Below are 22443 nucleotides of genomic sequence, written 5' to 3'. Positions count from 1 at the left end.
CACCTGGACTGTGTGGTAATCCCTAATAGTGCTATAAAGGCAATCTCCTTTGAAGATAAAATAGTGATGTTTCTAACCTTTAAACTATATTAGGACCTATCATTTAGAAGGGTGATAGTGCTAACATTAGACTCTTGCTGTTTCTAGAAAGGTCTTTGTTATGCTTAACTGCTCTTGTAAAAATTAACATGTTATTAGCATATATATTAAATCTTTCTCTGGAGATCCAGCTATCAGGAATGATGATTCCACGAAAATTTCCAGAATAGTCCTTCATTTCTAGTTCTGTATCTTCTGGGCAGAGTTCTCAAAATGTGGTCCTGCAATTCTGGGTGCCCCCGAGACACTTTGAAGGAATCTACAACGTCAAAACTATTTTTGTAATAACATTAAGGTGTCATTTCCCTTTTTTATTCACTTTCTTACATGAGAGTACAGCGGCGTGTTCTACAAACTACATGATATGCTATCTCAACAGGTTCAATGCAGAACAGATATGTGAATCCAACTGTCTTCTTTTAAGCCAGATGTTAAAAATATTTGCAAAATTTTGAAGCAGTGTCTGTCATGATTTTGTTTTTGGAATATAGGCTAATTTTTCATTTAAATGTTTTATTTGTATTAACATAGGTTTAATCTTATTTTTAATGCATTAATAAATATTTTAAAGTTATCTGTTTTCATTTATGTGTGATAAATGTCAATAGATATAACCCATGTTAACTTACACTCTTTTTGGACCTCAGTAATTTTTCAGGGTGCAGAGGGGTCCACTGACAAATATTTGACAACGGCTATTCGACTATCCCTTCATTCGATATTCTTATATAGAAATTCATTTGGTTGAAGCTTAGTCACTATTTCTATGGTAGCCAGTGGGAGCTGTGCTTTTCATAATTTTAAATGTATGTAAATGGGCTTTTGTGGCCACCAGAACCAGAAGGCAACCTATGAGGGTCATTCGTGTGTGAGCATATGTGCAGTGTAACATGTCAGGGAAGAACCGTAGTGTTATTGAAATTCTATTATACTAGGCAGTTGGTATCAGATTGTGTGACTGATTCCTCATTCAGCAAATCACAGACAATTATTTTGTTCCTACTGAATGGCCCTTAGTAGGTGTTATAGAGATGAACTGACCATGGTCTCAACATTCAAGCAAGCAATTGTCACAGTGAGGTATTAACTACACCACCACTGACCCACTGACTGTGTGCAAAAGTATATCAATCAGTGTTGCTTTGGCTGCCACTGCTATGGCTGAGGAGGAATTTATGGGCTTATTTAGAGGAAAACATATACCGATTAAATGATTGAGGAACTATACAAGTCTGCATAATTTAGTTTAGACTAGACGTTAAATGTGTCTGTATTCACTATACAAAGGAAACTGTGGGTCAGATGAGTTTGGGTATTATTACGTTAACTTAATTATGACCTTTGGCATCATAGTATCATCTGGGGTTCTGGTAATGCTCTAGTTATTTACTTAGGTTGTAGCAACCAGGTCATGCTCACTTCATGATTACTCATAAAGCTGTGAGTTTATGACTTCTTAATTTCTATATGTATTTTGTATTTTGATGAAAAAATAGAAAAATTAAAAATCTTAAATTTAAAATATCACCGTACAGTGTTAAACTGTTTACAGTATATACTTTAAGATATTTATCTGAAGACTCCTTGATGCTTCTAGTTAGTCCTTATTTTTCTTCCATCTACCAAAGGTTTTAATTAGGTTCTTCTTTTCAGGACCATGATGGTGAGTCACTTGGCGTTGAGTTTTCAGTTTGTAAATACTTGTTGAGGTCTCTCTCCCCCATTTCATCTCTATCTGTCTCTATGTCTCATCTCTCATCTCTAATCTCTCTCTCTCTCAATGTATCATCATAGTATTTTTAGTAAAAATAAAAGGAATGATCCAACAGTTTCAAAATGCATGTATTTTTGAAAAATTTTTAATCAAAATAACACATGTACATAGTTTGGAAATCAAGTGTAGTGATAAATTTATAAGATGTTCACCCATTCCTCCCTACCTCCATATCTTTGTCCTGCAAACTACCTTCCATTTTTTTAGCTCTATCTTATGGATTTTTCATCCTTGTATCTACAAAACATACTTGTACTTATATTTTTAGATTTATCATTTTTAGGCATTATGAATTGTCTCCCTATTATAGAAGATAAAGACTTAGTGCTCCTATCCCACCTATCTCTCTATATTTCTCCTGCTCCCTAATTGTTTAATTGTTAAAAATTAATTAAATTAATTATAATAATAAAAATGAAGTAAATAGTATTCATACCTAAATCTAGTAGAATTCTAGAATTGCATTTCTAGAATAACTTCACTCTTTCAAGAGTTAATAATTGCCATTGGCTTAGGTTTTCATATTCCAATCCCTGGTTCTTTTTTTTTTTTTTTTTTTAATTTATTTATTGTTATTTAATTACAGTTGTATGCCTTTTCCCCCATCCCTTCACCCCACCCCAGGTGAACCCACTTCCCTCCCCCCTCTCCACCCTCCCCCTTGGATTTGTTCATGTGTCCTTTATAGTAGTTCCTGTAATCCCCTCTACCCACTGTCCCCGCCCCCACCCCCCACCCCCGCCCTTGCTATTGTTACATTGTTCTTAACTTCAATGTCTCTGGTTATATTTTGTTTGCTTTTTCCTTCTATTGCTTATGTTCCAGTTAAAGGTGAGATCATATGGTATTTGTCCCTCACTTCCTGGCTTATTTCACTTAGCATAATGCTCTCCAGTTTCATCCATGCTGTTGCAAAGGGTATAAGCTCCTTCTTTCTCTCTGCTGCGTAGAATTCCATTGTGTAAATATACCATAGTTTTTGGATCCACTCGTTTGCTGATGGGCACTTCGGTTGCTTCCAGTATTTGGCTATTGTAAATTGTGCTGCTATGAACATTGGGGTGCACAGATTCTTTTGGATTGGTGTTTCAGTGTTCTTAGGGTATAATCCCAGCAGCGGAATTACTGGGTCAAAGGGCAGTTCCATTTTTAGTTTTCTGAGGAAATTCCATATTGTTTTCCACAGTGGCCTCACCAGTCTGCATTCCCACCAACAGTGCACTAGGGTTCCCTTTTCCCCGCATCCTCTCCAACATTTGTTTGTGGATTTGTTTATGTTGGCCATTCTGACTGGTGTGAGATGATACCTCATTGTGGTTTTAATTTGCATCTCTCTGATGGCTAGTGATGCTGAGCATCTTTTCATATGTCTCTGGGCCTTCTGTATGTCTTCCTTGGAGAAGTGTCTGTTCAAGTCCTTTGCCCATTTTTTAATTGGGTTGTTTGTCTTCCTGGAGTGGAGTCGTGTGAGTTCTTTATATATTTTGGAGATCAGGCCCTTGTCTGAGGTATCATTGGCAAATATGCTTTCCCATATTGTTGGTTCTCTTTGTAATTTGGTGCTGTTTTCTTTAGCCATGCAGAAGCTTTTTATTTTGATGAGGTCCCATTTGTTTATTCTTTCCTTTATGTCCCTTGCTTTAGGGGATGTGTCTGTGAGGATGTTGCTGCGTGGAATGTCTGAGATTTTCCTGCCAATGTTTTCCTCAAGGACTTTTATGGTGTTACGGCTTATATTTAAGTCTTTTATCCATCTTGAGTTTATTTTCGTGTATGGCGTAAGTTGGTGATCGAGTTTCATTTTTTTGCACGTAGCTGTCCAGATCTCCCAACACCATCTGTTGAAGAGACTGTTTTTGCTCCATTTTATGCTCCTGCCTCCTTTGTCAAATATTAATTGATCGTATAGATTTGAGTTTATTTCTGGGCTCTCTATTCTCTTCCATTGGTCTATGAGCCTGTTTTTATGCCAGTACCAGGCTGTTTTGATTACCGTTGCCTTGTAATACAGTTTGATATCAGGTATTGTGATACCTCCTGCTTTGTCCTTCTTTCTCAAAATTGCTGCTGCTATTCGAGGTCGTTTATGGTTCCATATGAATTTCTGCAATGTTTGTTCTATATCTGTGAAATATGTCATGGGTACTCTAATAGGGATTGCATTGAATCTATAAATTGCTTTGGGTAGTATGGCCATTTTGATGATGTTAATTCTTCCAATCCATGAACATGGTACATGCTTCCATTTGTTTGTATCTTCCTTAATTTCTTTCTTCAGTGTTGTGTAGTTTTCTGAGTACAGGTCTTTTACCTCCTTGGTTAGGTTTATTCCTAGGTACTTTATTTTTCTTGTTGCTATATCGAATGGGATTTTTTTCCTGATTTGTGTTTCTGCAGTTTCGTTGTTGGTGTACAGGAATGCCTTTGATTTCTGGGTATTGACTCTGTATCCAGCTATTTTGCCAAATTCATTTATTAGGTCGAGTAGTTTTTGAGTGGAGTCTAAAGGGTTTTCCATGTACACTATCATGTCGTCTGCAAACAGTGACAGTTTCATTTCCTCCTTTCCAATTTGGATGCCTTTTATTGCTTTTTCTTGTCTGATTGCTGTGGCTAGGACTTCCAATACTATGTTGAATAGGAGTGGTGAGAGAGGACATCCTTGTCTTGTTCCTGATCTTAGTGGGAAAGCTCTAAGTTTTTGTCCATTGAATGTGATGCTGGCTGTAGGTCTCTCATATATGGCCTTAATTATGTTGAGGACTGCTCCCTTTATTCCCACTTGGCTGAGTGTTTTTATCAGAAATGGGTGCTGTATCTTATCGAATGCTTTTTCCGCATCTATTGATATGATCATGTGATTTTTGTCTTTGCTGTTGTTGATGTGATGTATTATGTTTATTGATTTGCGAATATTGTACCATCCTTGCATCCCTGGGATGAATCCCACTTGGTCATGGTGGATGATCTTTTTAATATATTGCTGGATGCGGTTTGCTAATATTTTGTTGAGAATTTTAGCGTCTATGTTCATCAGCGATATTGGCCTGAAGTTTTCTTTCTTCGTTGTGTCTTTATCTGGTTTTGGGATTAGGATGATGTTGGCTTCATAAAAAGAGTTTGGGAGTCTTCCATCAGTTTGGATTTTTTCGAATAGTCTGTGAAGGATAGGGGTTAGTTCTTCCTTAAATGCTTTGTAGAAATCTCCTGTGAAACCATCTGGTCCAGGGCTTTTGTGTGATGGGAGTTTCTTGATGACTGCTTCAATTTCCTTTGCTGATATTGGTCTGTTCAGGTTTTCTGCTTCTTCTTCAGTCAGTTTTGGAAGATTATATTTTTCTAGAAATGTGTCCATTTCATCTAGGTTTTCAAATTTCTTAGTATATAGGTCTTCATAGTAATTTCTTACGATCCTTTGTATTTCTGTGGTATCAGTTGTAATCTCTCCACTTTCATTTCTAATTCTGTTTATTTGGATCCTCTCTCTTTTCTTCTTGATAAGCCTACTTAAAGGCTTGTCGATTTTGTTTATCTTTTCAAAGAACCAGCTTCTGGATTCATTGATCCTTACAATTGTGCTTTTAGTCTCCATGTCATTTAGTTCTGCTCTGATCTTGGTTATTTCCTTCCTTCTGCTTGCTCTGGGCTGTCTTTGTTGTTGTTCCTCCAGTTCTTGTAGGCGTAGGGTTAGGTTGTTTGTGTGAACTGTTTCTAACTTCTTAAGGTAGGCCTGTATTGCTATGAACTTCCCTCTTAGGACTGCCTTAGCTGTGTCCCATAGGTTTTGGGTTGTTGTGAGTTCGTTTTCATTTGTTTCCAGGAAGTTTTTGATTTCTTCCCTAATCTCGTTCTTGACCCATTCATTGTTTAATAGCATGCTATTCAGTCTCCATGATTTTGAGTGTTTTGGGTTTTTACCCTTGGGGTTGGTTTCTAGTTTCAGACCCTTGTGGTCAGAGAAGATGCTTGATATGATTTCAATTTTCTTGAATTTGTTGAGGGTTGCTTTGTGTCCTATCATGTGGTCTATCTTTGAAAAAGATCCATGGACACTTGAAAAGAATGTGTATTTTGCTTCTTTGGGATGAAAAGCTCTGTATATATCAGTTAAGTCCATTTCCTCTAGGGTATTGTTAAGTGACACAATATCTTTGTTAATCTTTTGTTTGGAAGACCTGTCCATTTTTGATAGTGGGGTGTTAAAATCCCCTACTATAATTGTGTTGCTGTCAATATCTTTCTTGAAATCCTCCAAGATTTTCTTTATGTATTTGGGTGCTCCTATGTTGGGTGCATATATATTTATAATGTTTATGTCTTCTTGGTGGATTCTTCCTTTGAGTATTATGAAGTGACCTTCTGGGTCTCTCTTTATGGCCCTTCTTTGGAAGTCTATTTTGTCTGATATGAGTATTGCTACCCCTGCTTTTTTTTCCTGTCCGTTTGCTTGGAAAATTTGTTTCCAGCCCTTCACTTTCAGTCTGTGTAAGTCTTTTGTCCTGAGATGGGTTTCTTGTAGGCAGCATATGTGTGGGTCATGTTTTCTTATCCATTCAGCTGTTCTATGTCTTTTGATTGGAGCATTTAATCCATTTACATTTAAGGTTATTATCGATAGGTAGTTATTCATTGCCATTATTTCCTACCTGTGTTCCTCTGTCTTTCTCTTTTCCTTCCTTTCCTTAAAGCAGTCCCTTTAGCATCTCTTGCAGAGCTGGTTTGGTGGAGCTGTATTCTTTTAGACTTCTTTTGTCTGGGAAGCTCTTTATTTGGTCTTCTATCTTGATTGAGAGCCTTGCTGGGTAAAGTAGTCTTGGTTGGAGGCCTCTGGTTCTCATTACTTGGAATATTTTTTGCCATTCTCTTCTGGCTTGGAGCGTTTCCATTGAGAAGTCAGTTGCTAACCTTATTGGGGCTCCCTTGTATGTTACTTCCTTTTTCTCCCTTGCTGCCTTTAAGATCCTCTCTTTGTCTTGGAAATTTGCCATTTTAATTATGATGTGTCTTGCAGTGGGTCTCTTTGGGTTCCTCTTGTTTGGGACTCTCTGTGATTCCTGGATTTGGGTGACTTTTTCTCTCCTCAGATTAGGGAAATTTTCCATCATTACTTTTTCAAACAGGTTTTCTATCCCTTGCTCTTCTTCTTCTCCTTCTGGTATTCCTATTATACGGATATTGTTACGTTTCATGTTGTCCTGCATTTCCCTTATTGCCTCTTCATTCTTTCTGAGCCTCTTTTCCTTTTCTTGCTCCTTCTGGGTGTTTTTTTCTACTTTATCCTCCAGCTCGCTGATCCGATCCTCTGCTTCATCAAGTCTGCTTTTAATTCCTTCTACTGTGTTCTTCAATTCAGAAATTGTATTCTTCATTTCCTCTTGGCTCTTGTTGATATTTTCTATTTCCTTTTTCATGTTGATATAGTTTGCAGTGAGTTCATTGTAGTTTCCTTGTAGTTTCTGGTAGTTCTCTTTGAGCTCAGAGAGCTCAGTGAGCTTCCTGATGACCATTGCTTTGAACTCAGTATCTGATAGTTGACTTGCCTCTTTTTCGGTTAGTATTCTTTCTGAGACTTCCTCCTTTCCTTTCATTTGGGAATTGTTTCTTTGTCTTCCCATTGTTTGTGAGGCTCTTCTTGTTGGCCTCTGCTTCTTAAATTGCTTTGTTCTGAATCCCTGGGTTTATGATATGAACTTCTATGGTAGAATGCCAATGGGATTCGGTGGTGCTGTCTCCTTACTCTCCTGTGCTCACTGGTCTTGAGCTGACGTTTATGTGTTTAACACGGTCTAACTCTAGTCTTTTCAGCACTCCAGGTTTTGTTGTCTCACCTGTGGGAAAAATAGAAAGGGGGGGAGAAAGAAAAGGAAAAAACAAACAAACAATCAAACAAACAAACAAAACCAAAGATGGGAAGGAGGGAAAAAGGAAATAGGAAAGGAAGAAAGGGAGGAAGGAGGGAAGAAGGATTAAAGAAAGATCGGAGGCAAGATAAGAAGGAATTTTAACAAAAATTAAAACATAGAAATAGATAAAAGAAGGGAGGAAGAAGACATAAAAATGGTAAAGGATGGGAGGAAGAAGGAATGAAAGAAAAAAAAGAGAGAGAGAGGAAGAAGGAGTTCAGGGGGAAAGGAAAAGGGAAAAAAAAAAAAAAAAAAAAAAGGGAAAAAAAAAAATCTTCTGTTGGCTTTAAACCGTTCAGGTTATTTCTGCTGTTGTCCTGTCTGTGCAACGGGAGGGGGTGGTTGGAAGGATTGGTTTCACTTTTCTTCCTTCCTGGGTCACACTCTTCACTGTTTTGTAGGTGTGGTCCCTGGCAGGCAATCAGGCCGTTGATCAGCCAATCCAGCAGCTTTGTTCTTGGGACTCTCGAGTGGCCGCTCCTGCCGCTTTGGCTCCGGTCGCGTGCGCGCGCAGCAGGGGAATCCAGCCGCCTCGGGTTTGTGACGTTATTTGGGCTCTGAGCGCGCAGCCGGCCGACCAATCGAGCCGCCCAGGCTAGGGAGGCTGGCGCGCTGCAAGCTGCTGGTTCAGCCGCCTTGGTGTTACGACTCTCGCCAGCCCCTTTGTGCTTGGGAAGTGCGCATCCAGCCGGCCCTAGGCTTGGTGAGCGCGCAGCCTGCCGCCGAGCCAGAGGCTCTACGCTTGGGGGCCCGATCCAGCCGCCCGGGGCTTGAGACTCTCGGGTGGGCGGGGCCGCCCTGGGACCGAATCACGCGGTCCTCGGTTCCGAGGTTTTGGGTCTGTGGGTGGAGCAGCTAGTCTCTGCTCCAAAAGATCTCGGAGGTTTCAGGTGTGGGCGCCCCTCCGGGGTTTCATGTATGGGCCCCGTTCGCTAATCTGCGCGCGCGCTACCGCTCGCAACCAGACCTCAGGTGAGCGCCGGTGCTGCTTATCCCGCGTTCCCCGTTCGCAGTCCAGGGGCGGAGGGGGGAGGGGCGCCAGGGGCCTCGGCCACCACCGAGAGTTCTCTAACTAGCCCCTGAGTGTCTCTATTTTCTTTTTCTTTTTGAGAAATTCCTCCTTTTCAAGCCCCCCTGGTCCAATCAAGCACCTGGCTGCTCACAGCGCAGCCTGGCCCTCTCCCAGGACTCCTGCAGCAGCCCCTGCGCCAGGGCTGGCGCCTCTGCAGCCCTGGTACCGCGCGGTCCCGGGTCCCGGGGACCTTATTGTCCTTGAGCACTCTTCTTACCGTCAGATCTTTCAATGTCCTCTATCTTTGGTCTCTAATCTTCGTATATGCTGGAGTACTGTTGGCTGTTCGCTCTGCTCCTCAGATCAGCTAGGTATTTCCCTGGCGCTGAGGGGAAGTGGATTCTGCTCCCACCTATGTTGCCGCCATCTTCCGAATCCCCCCAATCCCTGGTTCTTAACAGACTTTTCCCCTGAAACTCTAAAAGTCCTCTCAATATTTACAAACATATAGATTAATTTGGTTTTGATCCACTGTGGGGGGGAGCTCCACCTGCAGGGCCCCCCCATCAGCGACAGATGAGAATAAGTCTACCAAGACATGATCTGCTTGGGGAGGAGAGGTGGCCGATCTCTCAAAGGAGAAGGGCCAAGAGCCTTTTCCTCAATGGGCTTTTATTGGGTTCAATTTGCACAGGAATACAGGTAAAGCTCATCAATCATTGTCAGGCAGTAAGGATCAAACAATAGATAACATACAAAGAACTCTGAGGGCTTATTCTGAGTCAAGGTCAGTTAGCTAAAGGGCTATAAAACTTTGGGAAACAAACTCATTTCATGCATGGATCCTTATCAGAAAATTGAGGGCATTCTTAGCAAAGCAGGTTTCATAGGATTTTATGTATTCTTTCTTAGGCCTGATCGCCTGGGAGAATCCGCCCTTTCCAACACAGGGCTGTACTGCCCTCTGTATTTTGTTTCAGGCTTAAATCAGGCAGGGGAAGTAAGCAGCCAAGACATTAGGAGACTTCTTGCAGACAGAATGAGGACTCAGGCTATGTCAAAGCTGAGGGGTGAGAGTCCACACCCCCTTCTTCTACAGCCCCCCAAGTCCTTCCCTGAGGGCCTCTTCTTGACCATGCCTGTCATAGGTCATCCCTCCTTTGAGGAATCTTACCCATCATTGGCTAACCAGTCATGCACTGGGGGCCAAGCAGGGTGAAATAAAGCGGGCAGAAGCGGCACCTCTGCCAGGGAGATAACCTCTGTTTCCTTAGTGACTTAGGGTCCCAAGGTCTCTCACTCAGCCTTAGCCATGGGGGTTTACAGCTTCTGAAACCAGGCAGGGTGGTTCCCAACAATCCACTTTGTTTTTACTGGGAGTCATCCATTGGAGACTCTCCATCTTCTTGCTGAAAACAGGACTGGCTGTTCTCTTCCTGCATAGCTGTTTGTCCTGGGTCATCATTAAAAATTTTTTTTCTCCTATATAGGACTTGTTGTTTCTTGCTGTTCATGTCTTTCTCTTTATTCAGTTGGATGAAGGTATACATCCCAGTAAGAAAAAAAAATTATGGATTAATTTGGCATGTCGATGGGAGGGATTTACCCCCGTGTTGATTGGCTACAAAGACTGGTTATGGCCACGGTGGAGAACCAACTGTGCCAGGGCCCACCCCACAGAACAGGACTGATTTCAGCAGGGCTCTGCTTTCCTCTGAGTGTGCCCCTTAGTGTGACACTTGTGCAGGTGGCTCTGGGGCTTCCTAGGAAGTGTACACCAAAGTCTGCCATCACCTGTGTTCTACCTGGGGCCACCCAGTATGTACTATGAAGCAATCTGCAGATGGCTGCTACTTGTGCTGGGCTTGGAGGTGCCCAGGAGAGGCCAAGCTGTGAACGAAGACTGGCTGCTGCTAGTGCCAGGCCTGGAGCCACTTAGTGAGGGGTACGGAGCATGCTGAGGCCAGATGCTGCTTGCTTGAGAGATTTTAGGAAAGTCTGAAGTATGAGCCAAGACAGGCTGTTGGTATAAAAAACAGCTTAGGTGTGTCTGCAAGCTGGGTGGGGCAGTCTCAGGGAGTCACCATGGTGGGGCAAACAGTGATAGTCAGGTTGTTGGGGACTCAAATATGACACCTCTGTCAGTAGGGAGGGCTCAGCAAAGGAACAGTAGCCTGTGCCACACTTCTGTCTAGGAGAAAACTGCCCTTCTATCCCTGGCCCTGATACAGGACAATTAAGTTCTTCCCTGTATGACTCTGGTCCCTTTTAGAGCTGCTTCCCCAGTGCTGGAGCTCAGAGAGAATGAGTGAGTACATCTGTGCACTGGCCTTTTAAGAGGAATGCCTGGGAATGAAGCAGTCCTCTCTCTCTCTCAGCCACACTTCCCACTGGTTTTTACAGCCAGAAGTTATGGAGACTTCTCTTCCCAGCACTGGAACCCTGGGCTGGGAGTTCTGATGTGCAGCTGGGTTCCCTTGATCCTCAGGAGAGAACCTCTGTAGCTGAGATATCCCTCCCAATTTCTAACCACTGCATGTGGGTGTGGGACCAGCCCATTGTGCATCTCCACCCCTCCTCTCAGTCTCTATGTGGCTTCTTCTTCATACCCTTAGTTATCAGACTTCTGTTCAGCTAGATTTCAGGCAGTTCTGAATGACAGTTTTTCTGTAGTTTGAGGGAGGACGCGAGTAACTCATTTGCCTACACTGCCATCTGGACCGGAACCAAGCACATGCCTTCTTGGCAGTCATAGGCATTTCAGAGGCCCATGCAGTTGGAAGGGGAGAAACCCTCTCACTATCAAGGAACTGAGTTGCTTCTTTGCTGTTTGCAGATAGCTGATCCTGTGTAGAGGGAAGGCTGAGGGATGAAATAGATTTTCAATAGTTTTACATCTTCTTAGCAGTAGAAACATTTCAGGGAAAATCCTTGCTAAAACTAAGGTTTAAGGATTGCTGGAAGAGTTTATTACCCTTACTTCACCTACCAACCATTCAAAGAATAATTGAAAAGCTGTCTAAAATGCAGATATCTATCAGTTTAAAAAATATTCTTAAAATCTTGGTGAACAGTAGCTTTTTTGTAAATGAAATCAGAATTCCAGTGATAAAAGATACCAAATAAGCCCCATTGTAAGACAAAGAATACTAAAATAAATAATCTGTTTTTTAATTCTACATATTTTCTAGATCCTGAAAAATGATATGCAGATTTTTCCTGGTCCCTGAAAAGTGATCTGCAAAATTTTTAGTCTTTTTAAAGTAAGGCAAACTTAATTTTGATCATGATATACTACATACCAGCTGGGGGCTTGACTTGTTCCTGAATCTTTCTGAGCCTCTATTTTTATATCTATAAAATGGGGACAATAAAACCTATTATTGTCGGGCTTATATAAGATCAGGTAAAAGTCCCGGCGTGGTGCATACATTGCTGTTGCATAGCAAGCCTGCAAATGATTTTTGGTTATCATTTCAAGAATGATACACTTATGTTTTCTTTGCTTTTCAAAATTCAGTATCAACATAGATCAACAAAGAAATAAAAATAATTAAAATGTATATGATCAAAGTTGATACAGAAAGGACATAGACAATTCTTTTACAAATGATATACATTAATGAATTTAAAGTAAAGCTTTCATTTGACATTCAATATTTATTTGGTTATTTTAAAATCCAAGGTAAAAAAAAATTCGCTTTCGTGACACTCAATGAAAACAATGCATGAGGACCATTCAGTTTAAATATTTATAGAAAGTTGAGCAGAGGAAGTGAGCTAAACCAAGGAAGGAGTTCCTCCAGAGACCTCACAGGAATGTTTCCGAGCCATGCCCGTGCCCTCTGCCCTGAGAAGAACGGCCAAGTAATCATGCTCTTTTGTTTCTCCAGGGAGAAGCTGGCTGTGGCCCGGCTGCAGCGAGAAGTTGCCCAAAGAAGAAGTGAGGGGGCCATGGTAAGTCCTGGCTGCTCTGTCCCGGTTCTGGAGCTCCTTTCCACAGGTGTCTGACTTGAAAGGCATTTTTCTCATTAAGGATAAATAAGGAAAATATTTGCTTGCAGCAAACTGAATGCTCTATCTGTATATAATGTGTTTATAATGTAGTGTAGGCAGTTCTGCCATTTGCAGAGAGAGGGAGAGAGAAGAGAGAAAGATTGATTAAGAAAAATAACTACTTGGACTTTGAAGAGGATGTTCAAATGTTCAAAGGGTAATGGACTTTATTTTACTAAGGTCTACTGGATGCCCAGGCTTCAAGCAGTGAGCGCAACATCTATAAATGAGCAATCTTAGATTTTCAGATAGGATGGTTCAGCATAAGTCAAGCTTCTCAGTTCTTCAAACTTAAAAAACAAATATTGTAAAAGAACACTAAGATGTTTGTTACTGTCATTGTCTTAATCCTTTTGCTGCTCTTAACTCTCTGCAGTGCATCTCTCCCTATCCTCTTCAGTGTGTGCCATTTAGAAAAGTGTGTTTTGAATTGTACTCAAATCAATATCGTTGTTTTGGTTCATTTCAACTTCATTTTATAGTCCCTGTTTGCCAAGGTGTCTGCCTGGGTGTTACTGTAACATCAGAGATGACTGTCTGGGGACCCAGAGAATGAACATTGTGGATTAACTGCTGCTGCTGTTACCTCTGGAAAAAAAATATATCATGCCAGATTTTTTCCCCCACTTATGACAAAACAATGGCACCTGTGCAATTTTTCAGCAAAAGAATGAGCTTTTTGAGAAAGAAAAGTGATACATTTTTAGATCGTGAAGGCTGCTTCTATTTGGTTTTTTGAGAGTTAAGATAATCTAGCCACTGAAAAGAGTAAGAAATTGTAAAAGAATGCTGGCCTCATACTTCTCTGAACAGGGAAAGCAAAGGGCTGGAGGAAGAGGCTGAATGCTGTGTGGGTCCTGGATGGTGCAGGGTCCTTGGGCATGCAAAAATTCTTAGATATCACATTGTTTTCTCTGTTAGTGATCTGAATGCAAAGAGAATCTTGAATGTTCAAACAATGAGAAGCAACTGCTCACACTCATTTTCGAGCAATGAATTGGAAATAAGTTGGAGAAAATGAAGGTTTAGTCAAATGGTGAGCTAAAAATTTTCAACCTGAAATTTCACCGCATTGCAAAATGTGTAGGGCTAGGCCATTCCTCAGTGTTTCAGTCTTTTGTTTAGGGCTCCACCTGTTCGTCAGCTATGTTCCAACTGACTGTACAGAAGTAAATTTTCTAGGTCTCAGTTTCTTTGTTTTTATTTTTTAAAAGATGCTATTTATTTATTTTCAGAGAGAGGGGAAGGGAGGGAGGGAGGGAGGGAGAGAAACATCAATTTGTGGTTGTCTCACATGCAACCTCCTGGGGACCTGGCCTGCAACCCAGGCATGTGCGCTGACTGGGAATCGAACCAGTGACCCTTTGGTTTACAGGCCGGCACTCAGTTCACTGAGCCACACCAGCCAGGGCTCAGTTTCTTTATTTTTAAATGAGGAGGTTGGAATTACATGATTCCATTAGTTTAGTGTATCATGCTACTGACCATTGGTTCATATAAAGTTTTTATGATGGGGAGCTCTTTTTGGTATTAACTGAATGTTATTTAAGCTGGTAAAAAGAACAAGCCTCTAAAGAATGTATCTTTCTGACTATGACAGTGAATGGGCCTGAGAAGAAATCATCACAGACAGATAACTCTCTTGTATTTACAAAACAAAACCCTCTTTTTAAAACATTATTGAAGTAACTATTCAGTGCAGAAAGTACCCAGAAAACATAGACAATCAGAAAGATGACTGTTAATCAAAAAGTAACATTGGAAAAGTTTCCAGTGTTTTACTACACTTACTATAATGATGATAATGACAAAAATCACATTTATGCATTCATTGACTTAGGAAATATTTATTGAGCACCCACTATGTGCCCAGTACCATTCTAGGAACTGCGGAAACATCATAGGGAAAAAAAAACACGCAAAAATCTGAACACCTACATTCTACTGGTTGTGGAAACAGGCAGACATTGACTGTAATTAAGAGTGTTAGATGATGGAAGCAGCTCTGAGAAAATAAGATCAAGGTGGGGACATTGGGAGTTCTAGGGGATCAGTATTTAAAATGGAGTGTTTATAGTATTATATCACTGAAAAGTTAGTATTTGAGCAAAAACTGAAGGGGGTGAAGGGGTGCACCATGGTGGTGTCTGGAGGAGGAGCTTCCAGGCAGAGAGATAAGCAAGTGCAAAGGCCTGTGTGCCTGAGAAACATTGGAGACAGGATGGCTGGAGGGCAGTGAGGGAGGGAGTGAAAGGTCGAAGATGAAGTCAGAGAAGTGATGGGGGCAGAGAGGAAGTCATCAAGGGCCCCAAGGACCTCTGGCTGGAGTGGCTGGGGCTGTTGGAAGGCTTTGAGTGAGGCAGCGATATGACCTGATGTACTACGATTCATTGTTTCCCCCATTCTATGATTTATCACAGTGCAATTCCTTGGAGACACCATAAGCCCTGATTTTCATTAACATCCTTTATTTTGTTTTTTTTTTCTCCTTTTTCAATATTTTTTTCTCTTTCCTTACCTAGTCAACTGCCACCCTGAGTTTTCTACTTAACTATATACTTCAGCTTTTCCACTCCTAGGATTCATTTATTTCTGAAGTCCTGATTCTTTCATCTGAGAGCTCTGTAAATTGGGCAGTTCTATTAATCCTCTAAGTTTAATTCTTGCTGTTACAAGTCCAGAACTTTTGTCATGTCTGTAGCAGAAACGGAGAGGAGTTCATTACAACCAGGTCACCTTATGTTTTAAAAGACTAATATTTATAGTATTCTCTATTTTTATCTACATGAAAAGAAAAATGGTATAGAAAAAGTTATTCAAGAAATATTTTCAGAAAAGCTATATAATTGAGGCAGATATTTATTTTTAAAACCACTGAACCTGTTGTAAACAATGAACCTGTTATAATCAAAGTCTTTAATATGAAGCATGCCCTTAGTAACATTTGACTTTATATAGTAAATCTCTTTACTTATAAGTTTTAAGAATAGCACCTAAGGCACCAGTTTGGGGATATTGGTTTTATTTTTAACATACTCTTTATTTTGGAATAACTTTAGACTTACAGTAAAATTGGACACCTGCACACCCTTTAACCAATTTTGTAGTTTTGACGTCTTAACATATTTATGGTGTAATTATCAAAACTAAGAGATTATTAACATTGGTGTGTTACTATTAACTAAACTCCAGATGTTATTAGAATTTCACCAGGTTTTCTAATAATGCTCCTTATGCTGATCTAGGATTCAATCCAGGGCACCATATTGCATGTAGAGAGATTCTGTTTTAATGGCTAGTTGACACATGTGTGGGAGGAAGAAAAACTGAGCCTGAGAATGAAGCAGACCTGGATTCAAAGCTCTGCCTTGGACAGTTGTTAGTTGTGTGACCTTGGACATGTCATTTCACTGATTTTTGTCAATTTTGCATGCTCTATTTTACTGTTAACTCAAGTCTTTGGGAACATCTTTCAATATATTAAATGTTTCATATTTGTTTCCTTTGTTCTTAAACCATGTATAGGAAAAACACACACCAAATTAGGACAATGGATACTTCTGGGGAGGGGTAAGGGCTTAATTATATTAATTTACTTAATTTTTTAATAAAGCAAATATCATAAAATGTCTTAGAAGTCTGTTAAATCTGGGTGGAGTTAAGTGGTCGCTGATATTTCTAAATATTTTCTGAATTTCAAAGATATTTCACCTTAACAATCTTAAGTGAATTTAAATAAAAATTTTGAAATAAAAAATAAAACTATAATACCATCAGAAGAGAAAATAGGAGAAAATAGGAGAAATTAGAAGAAACTATTAGATCACTCAGAGGACTATATTAGCCAGTCTGTTATTTCTATGATTTGAACATAGTGAAGGCACATCTCAGCAGGACACCAGGGCCATAAACTGTGAAGGGAAAGGATGGAGATTAGACACAGTAAAAAGCACTTACTTCTGTTGAGTGGAAGGTTACATAAACTCTTAATAAATTACACACTCTGTTTTTATTTTATTTACTTACTATTTTTTAAATCCTCACCTGAGCATATATTTACTGATTCCAGAGAGAAAGGAAGAAAGAGAGTGGGAAAAGGAGAGAGAAACATTGATCAGTTGCCTCTGGCATGCACCCCAGTCAGGGAGGAAACCCGAAACCCAGGCATGTGCCCTGACCAGGAATCAAACCCACAAACTTTCTTTCAGTTTATAAGACAATGCTCCAATCAACTGAGCCACACCAGCTTTTAAATTGTAACAGATACAACAGATATAAAGACATAAAATTCTAGAAGATTTCAGAGACACCCTCAGAATAATGCTGTGAATTACATACCCAAATTTGATCTTAAACTACGTTTAAAAGTTGGATCAATCTACAGCCTCTTAGTTTTCCTTTAGGATTCTTCCAAGTAGATATGGTATTCCTGATGAGAGTATACTCCCCACACCAGTTAACATCTGCTAACCCCAGGACTGGCTGACAGTAAGATTTAGGTTAAATATCTTCCTTTTATTCCAAGTCAGATATTGGATGGTATTTTACCAGGAATCTTGGAAACTATGCAGAATTTGTTCCACTTCTAACAAAGCAGGCATTTTAAAGACTGCTTAAAGCACAAAGAGTCTTACAGTCTCTCCGGTGGCTGACATGGCTTTCTACGCATCTGTGCCTTGTGGTTGAGAAGGGGATGGGAGGAGTAGGACATCATCTGCATGGCACTTCACCTTCTTGTACTTTAAAAAGTGGAAGTGAATTGATACACAGTTAAATGCACATATCTTAATTGTCCAACTTGATAAGTTTAGATAGATATATTGACTTGTGAAACCAACACCTCAATTGAAGTATAGAAAAATTTTATTGCTACAGGAAGTTCCTTCTTAACAGTTCTTAGTCACACATTTCCACCCCTGCACAGCAACCGTTGATATACCTTATATAATTCATGTATTGGATTTGCCTGTTCTTGAATTTTTATATAAATGTATGTATATAATATATAATATAGTATAAGATTTTTTGAGTGTTTGGCTTCTTTCCTAACATAATATTTTTGAGATTCATCATGTATTGTGGGGGTTTTTATAGCCAAATAATAATTCATTTTATGAATATATCGCAATCTGTTCATCCAGTTTCCTTTAGGCAAGTTGTTGGGTTGTTTCCAATTTGATCTGTTATAAATAAGACAACTATGAAATCTTTCTAAAATTTCTTTTGTGGATGTAGTTTGTTATCAGGTACATGGTTTGCAAATTCTTTATCCCATTGTGCAGTTTTCTTTTTCACTTTCTTATGGTGCCCCTTAAAACACATTTTTTTTTAATTTTGAAGAATTTCAAATTATTTATTTCTCTTTTTTCATGTCTTTTGGTGTCAACTGAAGAAAGCTTTGCCTCACCATAGTCACAAAGATTTTCCTCTAGGAGTTTTCTTGTTCTAGCTCTTACTTTTAGGTCCGTGGTACCTTCTGAGTTTTTGTTTGTGTGTTTGAAGAATGTGTCCAATTTCATTCTTTTGCATGTGTCTATCCAGTTGTTCTAGCACCATTTGTTGAAAAGACTGCCCTTTGAGTTGTCTCGGCACTCTTGTTGAAATCTGTTGACACGAATGTGAAGGTTTGTCATTGGACTTTCAGTTCTATTCTATTGCCCTCTACGTCTATCCTTATGCCTGGTGGGGAGAGGTTGGCTGGTGGGGAGGGCTGATTAATACTGGGTAGAGGTGGGAAGTCTAGACCTTCCAGCTGATCCACTTACATTGTGGGTGTCACAGAGCTCTTTACTACCTGACAAGGTTGAGAGTCCTGGCTCCCTATCTGGCCTTCTTTGACACCCCATTATGGGTGTTTTGGGGTGCCTCATTATAACCTCACAGGGGTGGAAATCTAGACTATAAATTATAAAGAATGGCAGTGGAAAGCTCAAATATAGACCACTCTTTCATAAACTTGTAATATGAAAGCAGCCAAATATTGAGGTGATAGCCAGAGGGAGGTATGGGATCAAAGGAAGTTGTGTGTGTGTGTGTTTTAAATGACAGGCACAGTACATGTTTACATTCTGAGAACATCTGCATGGTTGAAGAGGGCAAAGTGAGGCTGGGGGAGGCTGCACATGCTTGAGAAGTGCATTCTGGATCCCTGCTTCCTCTCACTCCTCTTCAGTGTGGTGGGTGTATTAGGTAGGGTTGGGGACAGAATAGGGACTCTGATTAAATGAAGACAGTCTTTAGCACAGACTGTTCCTTTCTTTTTTTCTTTTTCTTTCTTTGCTTTACATCATGATGAACTCTGCAGGGCCTGAATCATCATTAGCCTAACTAAATGCTGTGATCGTGGATAGGGTGAAAACACACACAGTGTTGCAGCATGTGTATAGGGGAAAACACCTCCTGTGTCATGAAAATGCTTAGAGTAGTGCTGACTCCATTATTTCCAAACTGACATCGTCTGCAGCCTGGATTATTTAGCTTAAACCCACAGTAACTTTTGAGATGTGATATTTATATGGGGACTTTGTAGTTATGTATTTTTAAAATACTGATCTCGCAACACCTTCGGCATTGGATGTAATAACAAAGTTTTCAGCTTAAAGGGGAATTAATGAGAGAATATTACTTATATAGGCTTAAATGCATTTGCTTCTAGCATGTAGGTCAGACCCCTGTGGTTGGAGAAAGGGAGAGAGGGGTCTGAACAGGCTGGACAAAGAAAATACTGCAGAGAGCTATTGCATGGAGACTGTAAATCCACATTTAAACTAGATTTTTAAATAGATTTTTCAAGTACATATACTTATGATTTTCATATTGATACAGATATTATTATGACAAAAGAAATACAAAATTATTTAAAAGTGAATCCGTGGTTATTTTCCTTTTATCAAGTGTTTTCTAATAAAAGAATACAAAAGAAACAAAACTACTATCACATGGAAATGTTTAAGGTTAGAAGTAATTGTTAGGCAATTTTAAAGTTATATCAAAAAAACAAATTTTGTATTTAACTAAAGGAATATGAGTGACATCCTATCCCAAGAACACCAGTGTAAATCTTAGAGCAAGTGTATTTAATAAAAGGCTCTAGCAATTGCAAAGGTTCTTAAAATGATGTTTGGTGCATTTTAAAAAAAGAAAGTGGTTCCCATCTGTTACTTTTTATTTGTAACAAAAGGGGGGAAAAAGGAGATAGTTTTGATCAATGTCCTTTTAATTCTTGGACTTGGTATAAAGTAAATCACAGTGTTATGGCAATTCATTTATAGAGGTTAAAGTGATATGTTGTGGCTTTTCACGGTAACATGGGTTTCACTTGCTGAGTGCCTGGGACTTTGATTTGCCATGTTACCTGCTGTGGTTTAAGTGATGCAAAATAATTATTGGGGCTTCCTTGTCATAGGAGCCTATTCCACACCTGCACCCTTTTGTTGGGAGCCCAACAGGGATGCTGGATTTGAGGTCTCCACTGAATAGGCATCCTCCCTGCATAGAACTCCTACACCGGATTGATTTATGGATGTATCAAGGTCTTTGTTAGCATGTAAACCCCTAATTAATTTAAAGCCCTATGTTGAGAAATTAAACTCCTAGTTAAGATTTTTAACAGACTCAGATGGTGCTAATAATGGGAAGCAAGTCCTATTAGTAGATTTACCATGGTCACTGGCATCTGTATTTCACAATGAGGGCTGGTGTATGGAGCTTGGGTTGTGCCTTCAAATAAAGGATGGGCTGTCAGGAAATCATTCCGTTGTTGCCCCTAACCCAATTAGGCTCATCATTTGAGTTCTAGCTTCCCCATCTGTAGGGTGAGAGAGGGAGAGACAGACAGAGGCAGACACAAGCTGAAGAGACAAAATAGGGGAAAGAGAAAAACGTGTTTGGATTACATAAAGCTTCAGATGTTTCTCTTCAACTAGTGACTCCATGTTTCTACTACTGAAGTTAGCCTTGTTCTAGGTCAAAGTAGGAAAATCAAAACAATTCTCAGACTGTTATGGGAATAAATGGATAAGAGGTCTTTAATCACCACCATAAAAATATGTTTCTAAGTTATTGTGAACAACAATGAATTCTAAATGGATTAGGTGTTTAAATGTAACAGAGGAAATGATTTACATACTTGAAGAAAACAGACGAATTCTTTAGCCTTGGTGATGGAAAGGCTTTCTAACTGTGACTCCAGCTCCAGATACAGTAGAAGTCTTATACATTTCACATGAAAATTCAACAATCTTGCATGACCAAAAATACTATAAACAAAGTCAAAGGACAAGTGACATCCTGGGGCTGTGTTAGCAACATGCACCACAACAAAGGGCTAGTGTACCTCCCATATAAGACCCTTTAAAACTGAGAGTCAAAGGACCAAAAATTCAATAGGAAAAATGGGAAAAGGACATGCACATATAACTGATGTAAACATGACCCACAGGCATTTGAAAAATATGTTCAAGCTCAGTCATAATTAGAGAAATGCAAAATGAAACAGTACTGAGCTATTATTTCTCACCTATTATGAATGATTATTCATAGAGTAAAAACTAGATAATAATTACAACACATCCTGTTGGTGAGGTCGTGGGGAAACACGCTCATACATTGAAAATTGGCACAATCCTTCTGAAGGGAGATTTGATAATGGCTAACAAAATTACATATGCACTTACCTTTGGACCTAGCAATCCTACTTCTAGGAGCCTGTTATGATACACCTGCAACAATCTAAAAGTACACATGCACAAAGATTATTCATTTCAGCCTTTTTGTGTGATTGCAAAATACTGGAAATAACCCAATTGTCCATACATAGGAGTTTGTTGTATAACCTGTAATACAGACACAATGGAAGGCTGTGCTACTGTTGGGGGTGGGGCAGAGGTCACTATGAATTGATGGGGAGTAATTTCTAGGTCATCCTTGTATAGTTCTGACTCCTCATTTCATATTAATTCTTCACATATCCTCTGTACATCCTGATTGGTTTTAATTCTTCAAGAATTAAAACCAATCAGGATGTAAGGGGGACCCAAAATGGAATACAAACAGTAACACGTTAACCTAACTATATTATAGTTTGTTAATAAAGTGAAGTGGGTGAAGAAAATAACCTAAGTAACTGAGAAACAACATTTCGATTGGGAACTGTGAGGTGAAACAGAGAATTGCTGTAATCAAATTACATCAAATGCTGTAATCTAGTAGCTAACATGATTCTCACAAGGGTATATGCTGGAAATTCTGAAACTACTTCGCTTACTAGATTTCAACAAATAATTATATTGTAAATAATTGTAGGTGAGGAAATGGATAATACTAAAACAAACCTTGTAGTGTTTAGGATCAGAGGTTATCAGTGAAAACTCATGGTTATGTGTGTATGTGTGTATGTTTTTTACATATGACACATATTTATATTCTCAACCCCCACACAGATATATATATATATAAACACAAAGATGAATTATGCAGAAGTGTAGATATATGTGTACACATACATTACTATATATATATATATGTATATTTCCTATCTCTGCCCACTGAAAGGACTTAAAGCAATGGCATTCCAGAAACAGTGGTGCAACTAGAGTCAA

At 39.5% G+C, this 22443-nt stretch overlaps 1 protein-coding gene across 4 annotated transcripts in view; it reads left to right on the top strand.

Annotated features, from left to right (window-relative positions):
• Positions 1–22443, top strand: part of NCKAP5 (NCK associated protein 5) — a 902113-nt gene that overhangs the window by 361906 nt on the left and 517764 nt on the right. For all 4 annotated transcript variants that reach the window (XM_053918599.1, XM_053918602.1, XM_053918601.2 and 1 more), the window contains one exon: positions 12682–12745. In XM_053918599.1, the coding sequence (XP_053774574.1) occupies positions 12682–12745 (64 nt within the window). The remainder of the gene's footprint in view (positions 1–12681; positions 12746–22443) is intronic.

This window comes from Desmodus rotundus, chromosome 2 (genome assembly GCF_022682495.2).
Source record: "Desmodus rotundus isolate HL8 chromosome 2, HLdesRot8A.1, whole genome shotgun sequence".
Lineage (NCBI taxonomy): Eukaryota > Metazoa > Chordata > Mammalia > Chiroptera > Phyllostomidae > Desmodus > Desmodus rotundus.
The sequence above is the reverse complement of the archived record's forward strand: the minus strand, read 5'-3'. Positions and strand labels throughout refer to the sequence as shown.